The sequence below is a fragment of the Bubalus bubalis genome, chromosome 12 (assembly GCF_019923935.1).
Source record: "Bubalus bubalis isolate 160015118507 breed Murrah chromosome 12, NDDB_SH_1, whole genome shotgun sequence".
In the NCBI taxonomy this organism is placed as follows: domain Eukaryota; kingdom Metazoa; phylum Chordata; class Mammalia; order Artiodactyla; family Bovidae; genus Bubalus; species Bubalus bubalis.
The window spans coordinates 25,727,554-25,739,659 of record NC_059168.1 but is presented as its reverse complement, the minus strand read 5'-3'; the positions used below and the strand labels follow the sequence as shown (position 1 = coordinate 25,739,659).

Here is a 12,106-nt window from a genome sequence, read left to right as displayed (position 1 = left end):
TAAAAATAAATGTATTCAATGTGCAGGAAAGTATACAGAATTACTGTATTTTAGAAGTAGGAATCTTAGAGAATATCTAGCCAATCTTCTCAAATTCTCATGGTTCCACAGCAGTGATTTAAATTATTTTTACTATAATTTCATATTAATGTATAAGAGTACCTGGTGGAATTTCAAATAAAAATAAACTCAACTCTGGGCACTGAAATCAGCTTTTAGATTATCATTAAAATAACAATCCAAATTTTAAAAATTCACTAGTAAACTGTTGCCGTTTGAGAAGGCATCCACAGACTCCTGGGTTTCCAAGTCCAAGAAGCACTGACATAGTACAAGTTCACTGAGTGACTATCAGAATGAATCCCACGTTCCCTTCCAATACGTCCATCACAGCAGAAGTCCAGCCTCCCTCTGACTTGTCATCCTTGCAACTCTAATTCCATAATCCTCTACATATCCCTTCATTGGGCATAATAATCTCCTCCTTTCTAAAATCCAGCTGCCCTGAATCCTCAACTTCTTCTTCAGAACATTCTATTTGTTGGCCTGCACTAACATATGACTATCTCTTGAACACTTCCTCTGTGGTCCTATTAAAGAAGGCTATTTATTCTTCATCACCTCCACACACTTCAGGGCCCTCCCTGCTCTCCAGTGCCACCTAGAGACAATTACTCTACTTCTCTCCTCTTGCAGGAATCTTAAGAGGCTTGAATCAGCCTACCCTCTTGGTTATCTCTTCCTCAGTCTACCTTCCCCTCTCAGCTACTGTCATTAGTCTTGTTCACCTCACCCCCTACATGGGCATGGGCAACCCACCTATGACCCCGACCTCAAGGTGCCCTTTGCCTCAAGAGACTCTTTCCTTCACTCCACTTCTGCCACATGTCACTTTCGGGGTTCTATCTTGAACCATTTCACTACTGGAAACTGTACCACTTCCAAAATCACATGCACAAACAACACATTCTCTAAGCACTTTTTTCAGAACTCTACTTTTTTCAGCTTTACTGAGAGGCCTCCAAAGTCCATGTATCCTTCTGGGACACAGGGCAGACACAGAAGGGTGCTCTGGCTACCTGGGCACTGACGCTGCCTGGTAAAGACGCAGCCTCATTGACACAGAAGTCAGCTCTTGACTAATTTCTGTTATCATGCCTTTAACATGCCCTTAGGTAGACACATGAAGCACAAAAATAAAATAGTATCATATATACAACAACTATCTCTATTATATACATGTAAGATTATATATATCATAAAATAAGATAGTCCCCAACTTAGGATAGTTCCATTTATGATTTTTTTGACTTTATGAAAGTGCAAAATTGATATACACCCAGTTGACACTGTCCTTTCGCGGGCTGGCGATACGTGCTGATAAAGTCTTCCTGTGATGGCGGGCAGCAGCTGTGAGCTGCAGCTCCCGGTCAGCCCCTCGACCATGAGGGCAGCAAGCAGCACACTTACAACCACTGTTTTCCACTTTCGGTATGTTATTCAATAAACTAACTGCACAAGATATTCAACACTTTATTATAAAATAGGCTGTGTACTAGGTAACTTGGCTCAACTGTAGGCTGACGTAAATATTCTGAGCACATTTAAGGAAGGCAATGGCACCCCACTCCAGCACTCTTGCCTGGAAAATCCCATGGACGGAGGAGCCTGGTGGGCTGCAGTCCACGGGGTCACTAAGAGTCGGACAGACTCAGCGACTTCACTTTCACTTTTCACTTTCATGCATTGGAGAAAGAAATGGTAACCCACTCCAGTGTTCTTGCCTGGAGAATCCCAGGGATGGGGGAGCCTCGTGGGCTGCCATCTATGGGGTCGCACAGAGTCGGACACAACTGAAGTGACTTAGCAGCAGTAGCAGCAGCAGGCTAAGCTATCAGGAAGATTCCCTGGAGAAGGGCATGGCAACTCACTCCAGTATTCTTGACTGGAGAATCCCATGGACAGAGTAGCCTCGTGGGCTACAGTCCATGGGGTTGCAAAAGTTGGACATGACTGAAGTGACTTAGTACACAAGCACGTAGGCTAAGCTACAATGTCGGTTAGGTCAGATGTGTTAAATGCACTTTTTGACTGACAATATTTATGGGGATGTAAACCCACCGTAAGTCAAGGAAGGTCTGTAATATAAACCCCAAATATGATGAATATCAGCATCTTGGATCTGCAAGTCTTGACCTTTTTTAGACAGTGTCACCAGCAGTTCTGTGTCTCTGGCCAGAATTTTGTAATCCAAGCAAAGCTGCATGAAGATATGATACATCTGTTCCTGCTCTGTATGGCTACTTCCAAACCCATTTTGCATCCCTGGCTACACAACAGGAACTTACAGCGAGTGGGACAGGGTCTCTTGCTACTAAAGTGTTCTGATGGATATGCTGTCCTTTTCCCCTTTATTTTTCAGAACAATAAATAACCCTTTGAAACCCTGTGACAAACATCATTGCGTGTGTTCACTCAGTCATGTATGACTCTGCGACCCCACAGACTGTAGCCCACCAGGCTCCTCTCCATGGGATTCTCCAGGCAAGAATACTGGAGTGGGGTGCTAGTCCCTTCGCCAGGGGATGTTCCCAACCCAGAGACTGAACCTGGTCTCCTGCACTGCAGGCAGATTCTTTACCATCTGAGCTACCACAATTCAATTATTCCTTAAATGAAATTCCTAAAAGTGAAGTAACTGAATTTAAAAAATGAATATTATTTAAGATAATGCCTTATTGATTTAGATGCTGACAGATATTTAAATGGATCCTGGCTTTTACACTTAATTGAGGTAGAAGACCTTAATATTGTCAAATTATGAAATAAAAATATAGTTAAAATGTTTTAAATTATATTTACTACTATAATTTTTCCTAGATCAATTCCTAAATATGGTATTGTTGTTCAGTTGCTAAGTCATGTCCAACCTTGTGACCCCATGGACTGCAGTGTACCAGGCTTCCCTGTCCTTCACTATCTCTTGGAGTTTGCTCAAACTCATGTCCATTGAGTTGTGATGCCATCCAACCATCTCATCTTCTGTTGCTCTCTTTTCCTCCTGGCCTCAATCTTTCCCAGCATCAGGGTCTTTTCCCTGAGCTGGCTCTTCACATCACATGGGCAAAGTATTGGAGCTTCAGCATCAGTCCTTCCAATGAATATTCAGGGTTGATTTCCTTTAGGATTGACTGGTTGGATCTCCTTGCCATACATAGGACTCTCAAGATCTTCTCCAGTACCACAGTTTGAAAGCATCAGTTCTTTGGTGCTCAGCATTCTTTATGGTGCAACTCTCACATCTGTACACAACTATTGGAAAAATCATAGCTTTGACTATATAGACCTTTGTAGGCAAAGTGACATCTTTGCTTTTTAATATGTTAAGTTTATCATAGCTTTCCTTCCAAGGAGCAAGTGTCTTTTAATTTCAATGGCTGCTGTCACCATCTGTAGTCATTTTGGAGCCCAAGAAAATAAAATCTGTCACTGCTTCCACTTTTTCCCCATCTATTTGCCATGGATCAGATGCCATTATCTTAGTTTTCTGAATGTTGAAATATGGTATTAGCTAAGTATAAATTTAGCTCATTAACTTCAAACTCAATGGTTCCATGACCATGAGTTTGCAAAAAATGTCTAAATATTATTTTCAAAATGTAATTATCCTAATATTAGGTGATAAAAACAATAATAACTTATTTTATATATAAAATTCTTTCACCTGGGTATTTTCCAATCAAGTCTCAGTGAGAACATTAATATTATAGTCAACATTCTTCTTAACTAACTTCCCCTTATGGTACAACAATACTTAAATTTCTCAAAAGATATAATGTGGTATTCTATGTGAAATTATCTCTCTGTTGATCTTAAGGGTTTGCTAAACCTGTGCACACATCAACCCATGGATTTTGGCTGACTTCTGCTAATCTGTGTGGAGATAACTGACATTACTAGAGGAAGAAATGACAAACAGATTTTATCTCAACTGCCAACACTTTCCTGGAATGCTATGGATCAGATGTCATCTTCAGGATCAGCAGAAAAGGGGAACATAATTGATAAAATGTGTGTAGAAGATGTGTGCCTACTATTTTCTATCCCTTACAGAACCATGGAAAGGATCTGAAGATAACCAGATCTTAGACAATGGAGAACTGGAAAAGCAAAAACATGGAGGTCTAGATAGCTTCCTTTCCTCTTTCCTGCCACCTAGAGACTGAGGTTTAGGGTGAGAAAATAAGCTCTGAAAGACTAGTCAGTGATAAAGTTTTCTGAGCCGCAGTCTAAGAATACTAGCATGATTAACCCTTTGAAAAAAATTTTTCTGCGACGTTTATTTTTTAATTTTCCATTATGGTTTATCATGGGACACTGAATACAGTTCCTGTGTGATATGGTAGGACCTTGTTGATCCATTCTGTATATAATAGTTTACACAGAATGACTATACCTCGATAAGAGGTGAAACATATGTCAGGAGGATCAGAAGATCATGCCTAAAAACTTGACAATCAAATGAGATTAGAGAAAACAAGAGAGAAAGGTCCAGATAAACGGAGATATCATTAGGTATAACATTAAGAAAAAAAATTTAAGAGAATTATGGAAGAGGGTCCATGTAATTCACAGAACAAAGCAGCTGAGACAAGGCCTTAGAATAATACATGACAGCCACAGATGCAAAACTGTGCAAGTAATAATAAATGCAATATCATCACAAAAAAACAATGACCTCATATATATTACCAAAGCCTGTGGCATGAGTGAGTGCAATATATCACTGTGAAGAACAAAAAGAGGAGGAAAATCGCAGCACACTTTGTGTATTTGTATGGTAACTGACAAATACGCAGGGGGTGACAGCATAAACAAATGCATTTGGATGAAAATAAATGAACACATGAAACTTGTGACAGTGTACTGGAGATTGCAGCCTGACCATATGGTATCTAATGGCACACATCACAAGAGGAGTACAGATCAAGTACAATGCGTAGGGGATACCAACTATTCAAGATAGTGTCTAACTCAGTTTGAATTTTCAGTCACTCCTAAAAGAGATAATAACAGACTCACACAGAAACTAGGGTTAGAGGTTAAGTGACTCATTCCAACCTAGAATTCTATACCTAGATAAACTTTCAATCCAGAGGGAGGGTGAAATAAAGATATTTCAGATGTGCAAGGTCTCAAAAATTTTACTTCCCATGTATACTTTCCCAGGAAACTACAAAAGAATGTACTTCACAAAGAGATACTTGAGTAAACCAAGAAAAAAGAAGACACAGGATCCAGGAAACTGGAGCTCCAACACAAAGATGCAAAGGGAATCCCCAAGATGTTAGGGAGGGACAGTAGCCATGCAGCTACTTGTGAAAGAGATACTTAAGTTAACCCTAAATACTGATTTAGCTCAAAAGGATAACTACAACGTTACTGGAAGTGCAAGTGTGAGAGATGCGGAAGTAAATAGTCTTCCATCAGAGACTCAACAGGTAATGCCTAACATTGTGCTTATGGAAATAGCCCATAAGCACATTATTCAGAAGTAAAGAAGTATAGTTATAGAAGAAACAGTAAAAGATATGAAAATGGTGGCTTTGAGCAGAGATTCTAAACTGTGTACTTGTACTGAGGCTTGTTATTTTGCTTTACACACTGTTGGATAATCTTTTGGATAATCTTTAAAAAAAAATGTTAAGTTTATTTTTCTGCCATGCCAAGTGCAGAAGTATGATTTTTCCCTTTCTCAAATAACTTTTCCCCAAAGTTTAAAACTTCTTTTTTATTTGCTTAGTCTTTATATGTCTTTTTTTTTTTTTTTTTTTGGCCATAGCCATGCGGGCTGCAGGATGCCAATTTCCAGACTAGGGATTAACTCATCCTGTTGGCAGGGAAAGCAGAAAGTCGCAACCACTGGACTGCCAGGGAATTTCCTGTAGCTTTTATGTGCGTTAGTTATCTATTGCTACATGGTAAATTACTCCCAAACTTATCAAGTTTTAAAACAACAGCCATTATTTCACCCAGTTTCTCAGAGTCTGGAACCTGAGAGTACCTTGGTTGGATGGCTCTGGCTTATGAATTTTCATAAAGTTGTAGTCAAGATATCATTTGGGACAAAAGTTATCTCTTGGCTCAACTGAACTGGAGAATCATTTTCCAAGCTCCTTAACATGGTTGCTGGCAAGAGGCAATCAGTTCCTTGCTGGCTCTTGGCCACAGGCTTTAGTTCTTTGCCATGTGGACTGGACCTGCACACGACATGGCAGCTTGCTTCCTCCAAAGTGGAAGATCAGTGAGAGGTTACCTAAGGCAGGCTGCCTTGTGAAAGAGAGCATCCTCATCGTTGGAAATATTCAAACCTAGACTATACAACCACTGTCTGGAATGGCTCTCAACCTTTTGATAAGGTACTAGAACCCTGGGGAAACCTAATTTCCCACAAAAAAACACCAGTGCACACATACAATTCTGCATACATTTCTAGGGAGCTCATGGACCCCAGAAAGTAATTCCATGGATCCCAGGGTAAGAATCCCTATTGCAGAAGACCAGACTATTTCCAGGGTTCTTTCCATTTCTGTGACACTAGTTTAAGATAAGTGAAAGTAAATGTATTATACTCTATATGGTTCATGTTTTTTATATATGCTTGTTTTAGCTATACAAGTTATCTATAAATATGACCATTAGAATAGTATTTATGGTGCTTTTGTGCAAACTGGGAAAAGATGACTCCTCTGGGCTGTCTAGTCAGAAACAAATACCCCTTCCTCTGGGCTCCTGTGGTCCAGGTCAGGACACACCACTTGACAAGAAAAGGCAGGTTGGGTGTGTTAGTTCCCACTCTTCCATGAGCAGGGCCCAACCAGATTTAAAGTAACCAGCAGGCTGGAGCTTGGTCATCTGGTTAAAGAGTTGAAATACCTAAATTTTTACCAAAGTAATAAAATAAATGTTACCATTGGCTATTAAATCATCACAATGCTTGCGGTGAAAAAAGTACAAAAAAATGCATTACCCCATTTTTACTGCCAATGAAGAAAACAGACTTTTCTCCAATTTCAGCTCCATCACCTTCATTTTCACTACTTTCCCGTTTTTCCACTTCAGCTTTTGCAATTTCCCAGAGAGTTTCACTATGTGAGAGAAAGATAACCAAAATTCAGAAAAACAAAAAGAATCCTTACAAAAGTTTCTTTCCAGCCCGGAGAAATTTCATTTTAATCAGACTTATAAAACAAATCAATATCATTTGTGGGGGAGGACAATGAGCTGGTAAAACTTTGGAGGATTAGTCATTTTCTGTGTACTAGATGGAAGAAGAAATGATAAACAGAGCCTTTATTGCCAAGATCTGAAGTTGTCTTATTTTGGGACTCCCGGCCAGGGCTGAAAGCTGTATGTGTTAGCTTCTCAGACATACATGAAGGTTCAATGCCTTTTGGAAACATACAACTGGAAAACCACCGACATCTAGGAAAAGGGGGAAACATGTAAAACCAGTTTACCACATAACCTCTGCTACCTGAAATAGTTTTAGTTTTTTAAAATTATACATTTTTTGGCTCCAGATTCCTTTTTTAAAATATAAAGAAGGGAGAAAATCACCTAAAATTCCTTTTGAAAATCATCCTTTCATTCACCTCTCTACACAGATAAGATTTTTTTTTTTAAGTAAAGCCTAAATAAATTATGGAGTACTGAACTAAAAAATATGAGTAAGATTTCATGTTTTATCCACCTGAATCTACTACTTTCTGCATAGAGTATGCCAACTTGGGTAAATTACCTAACCTCTCTGGATCCTTCATTCAAGAAATATTTATTGAGCACCTAATATACTCACATTTCTGTGCTAGTCCCCAGGCTCACTTTTGTTTCTTCTCGTCTAACTACTGACTAACAAACAACACCAACTTCATAGGATTGCCATGATTGTAAAATGTGATAATTCATTTAGGTTAGGGCCTGGCCTATATATAATCACCTAAAATTAGTGAGTGTTTATAATTATTATTTTTCAAGAATCAGGAAAGGAAAAGGGGGGGTCTGCACTAAAATTCACACATTTACTTCACAGGTGAGCCCCTAAGAACTCAGTCTGGGCCTGTTTGCTCTTCAATTACACCCATTTCTTCATAATGTGATTATCTCCTTTCGAAGTTCCCAGCAGTAAAGAGAAAGAGGTGTTGTACAGATTTACCGTAATGGGAAGCTTAAGGTTCATAAACTCAACAGAAATCACACAGCCCATCCACAATACGGGAAAACAAACAAACAAACAAACAAACTCAGAAATCGCGCTCTGTGATGGACTCCAGTACCCTACTCTCCTTCTGATGTCCTTACAAGTCGTTCAGGGAAGTTTTAGGCATGATCTTGAGAACAAGTAACTAAAATAAACATCATCGAAGAGTTAAAATGTATCTGATAGGTGATTAAAATCCCACCCCCTCCCCTTAAAATGTGACCTTACATTTTGCAGTGTCTTCACTAGTTTCCCCTCTTTTACCTTTGTCGTAAACCCCTGCACCCGGACAGGAGGTCCCTGAGGACGTGGGTTTGTGGTCTGGCTCACCGCCTGAAATCCTGTTCCTAGAACATTCCCGGGCCCCCCAAAAACTCTTTTTGAAGAAACAATGATTGGAGTTGAATCATCTTTCAACATCTCTTAACTTTTCCACCTCTGGAACTTTTCTACTTGCTTTTGGCAGAATCCATACTCTCAAGGATAGTACCTTGACCAACCAGAGAGGAACTGCAAACAGGACAACCCTACAATGGGACTCGCTGTAACTCCTCTCCCCACATATACTGGCAGCGGCCTCTCCCTCCACCGCCGATCCCCGCCTCCACCCCATCCAGGCTGAGTTGAGAAAGAAGGGAGGCTCTCGAGGGTTGCGTAAACCAGGCCCAAGCAGGGTTGCAGGGATACCTGGGCATCGTGGCTTGGCCGCCCCAGTGTCCTGGTCGCCGAGTGAGGCCCAGCCTACAATCAGCCGCACCGCGAACTCGGAGAGAGGCCGGATTAAAGCAGGGTATTGCGTTGCCATGGTAGCTACGTCACAATCATGGTTGCGTGCAGAGTAGAGGCATCATGGGAAAGGTAGTTTTCAGCGTTCTTTTCTCGTCTCAGCTTCAGCCGTTTTGGATGGGACAGGAGACTCATGGCAGTAAATCTGGGACTTAAAAAACTCTGGGCCGAAAATGTTCTTTTATTTAAAAAATATTCTCCTGAGTACCGACTATTTATATGCCGGGGTCTCTGTCTTTAATTACTTTTCTCTCCCCAATAACAGTGATTTGGGAGTGGAGGACGAAACAATCTCCTGAGCTGTTTTCTAGTGATTTACTAGAGACAAAGATTTTAGTATTTTCCAGGCTTCTGTTTGTTTGGTTGTTTCAGATTTTGTAGAATAGTACATTGTTTGAAACTGAGAGAAAATATTAGTCGCTTAGTCGTGTTCGACTCTTTGCGACCCCACGGACTCTAGCCCGCCAGCCTCCTCTGTCCATGGAATTGTCCAGGCAAGAAAACTGGAATGGGTAGCTAGTCCCTTCTCCACGGGATCTTCCTGACTCAGGGATCAAACCCAGGCCTCCTACATGGCAGGTGGATTCTTTACCATCTGAGCACCAGGGAAGCCCAGCACACTGTTTATGAATAAGTTAATAAAACAAATGCATCTCTGTAATACTTCATTTACTTATATCCAAGTCAATAACAAACTCTGAGTTATTAACATTGCTATATGACACACAAACTAATTAAAGGAAGCCAAAGATATAAACTATTGCAGAGGTACGATTTACACAAGAACAAGTAAGTGACTAGGCCTAAATGAGTTGATGAAACTTTCATGGCAGTGACAGTATTTGATCTGTCTCGAATGCTGACTGTTGGAAGGAGAAATTTCCCTCTATTGTTCTGCCATTTGCTTAGTCTCTATTGCGTGATGTTCAAGAATATGAATTTTGGAGTAAGATAGTTTGAAGTCCTGACTCAGCCATACTAAGTTGCCACTAGGGATAAATTACTCAATTTCTCTGAGACTTTGCTTCCAATCCGGTAAAGCAGGAAAAAAATTATGATTTTAAATGAGATAAATATATGTAAAACATAACTTACAGTGTGTCTGAAACACTGTTTTAAGTGCTTAATACCTTTTATGGTAAGGTAAGTGGCTGATCAGCAGCTTTGAAGAAACACAAGGAAATAAAGCACATAGGAAATAAAAGGCATTAACTTCTGATAAAATCTTTGGGGACAAACTTCTCCCAATATTTAGGTGCATTTTGGAGACACAGAAGACTACAGTTACACATAGGAAGGGAAGTAATGGAGGGGAGTTCAACAGAGAAAGGATGGTAGCAAGGGAGGCTGATACATCATGAAGTCAGTATCTATTATATATGCTGGAGCTAGCCCATCTATAAACTCACAAACTGATGTGGGACAAATTGTGATAAATCATGATGGCTGGGGTTCTGGAACTTTATATGCCTTTTGCATGTTAGTTGGGAAGCTCTATTGCTATGGATAACAATAATGGCAGCTAACATTTTTCCAAATGTTTTCTGTGGACTAGGCACAGTATTAGCAAGTTAAAGTTATAATGGTTTGGATAACTGGGACAGGTGGTTGAGGGAGTGAGTATGGTAACCAGGTGAAGGTTATCTGGCTGGGCCCTAATCACCAGCATTGATTCAGGACTGAGTCACTGGATTCATTCACCTTGATTTAATTAAGAAGATGAATTCTGTTTTCTAGCTTTTTGCCTCCTGAGACTTCATCAGTTCAGTTCAGTCGCTCAGTCATGTCCGACTCTGCAACCCCATGAACCCAGCATGCCAGGCCTCCCTGTCCATCACCAACTCCTGGAGTTTACCCAAACTCATGTCCATTGAGTCAGTGATGCCATCTAACCATCTCATCCTCTGTTATCCCTTTCTCCTCCTGCCTTCAATCTTTCCCAACATCAGGGTCTTTTCAAATGAATCAGCTCTCCACATCAGGTGGCCAAAGTATTGGAGTTTCAGCTTCAACATCAGTCCTTCCAATGAACACCCAGGACTGATTTCCTTTAGAATGGACTGGTTTGATCTCTTTGCAGTCCAAGGGGCTCTCAAGAGTCTTCTCCAACAACACAGTTCAAAAGCATCAATTCTTCTGTGCTCAGCTTTCTTTATAGTCCAACTCTCACATCCATACATGACTACTGGAAAAACCATAGCCTTGACTAGACAGACCTTTGTTGACGAAGTAATGGCTCTGCTTTTTAATATGCAGTCTAGGTTGATCATAACTTTTCTTCCAAGGAGCAAGCGTCTTTTAATTTCATGGCTGCAATCACCATCTGCAGTGATTTTGGAACCCCCAAAAATAAAGTCAGCCACTGTTTCCCCATCCATTTGCCATGAAGTGATGGGACTGAATGCCATGATCTTAGTTTTCTGAATGTTGAGCTTTAAGCCAACTTTTTCACTCTCCTCTTTCACTTTCATCAAGAGGCTCTATAGTTGTTCTTCACTTTCTGCCATTAGGTTTCATATTTGGACAAATAAAGTGACTTTCCAGGGTAGATGAAAATTGTTCAAGAGTATATAAGGATTAGAACTGCTCTTCTGGATCAGCCCAAGAAGATTTCAGTGGTGGTGATGGAGGAGGAGATAATTGTATGCTGCTTGCTGAATGAAATGAGCAATTATGTGACAGGTAAAGGTGTGGGCAGAGTATATTCAGTGACCTGTGAATAGTTTGGGGTAGAGGTGTCTGGTGGGGCTAAGGTGGGAGAGTAAGCTAGGCAGGTAGATTGGGCTACCGTGAAAGATCTTGCAATCTGGATTTTATTGTGTTGGTTATGAGAAACCAAACAAGATTTCAAATAGGGGTGTGCCATGACTAGACCTTTCCAACCAGTTGGCTGTTTGCATCAGGTGGCCAAAGTAGTGGAGCTTCAGCATCAGACTTTCCAATGAGTATTCAGGGTTGCTTTCTTTTAAGACCGGTTTGATTTCCTTGCTATCTAAGGGACTCTCAAGAGTCTTCTCCAGCACCACAGTTTGAAAGCTGAAAAGACCCTTGTGCTGGGAA

The 12,106-nt window shown here is 40.5% G+C and overlaps 1 protein-coding gene across 1 annotated transcript in view; it reads right to left on the bottom strand.

Moving 5' to 3' along the window:
* Window positions 1–9,106, bottom strand: part of DYNC2LI1 (dynein cytoplasmic 2 light intermediate chain 1) — a 39,424-nt gene extending 30,318 nt beyond the window's left edge. Inside the window, exons 1-2 of the mRNA XM_006056804.3 lie at window positions 8,948–9,106; window positions 7,031–7,148 (exon numbers count right to left, since the gene is read on the bottom strand). Coding sequence (XP_006056866.1) covers window positions 7,031–7,148; window positions 8,948–8,955 — 126 coding nt within the window. The 5' untranslated portion in view covers window positions 8,956–9,106. The remainder of the gene's footprint in view (window positions 1–7,030; window positions 7,149–8,947) is intronic.
* Between the last annotated feature and the right edge of the window lie 3,000 nt (window positions 9,107–12,106).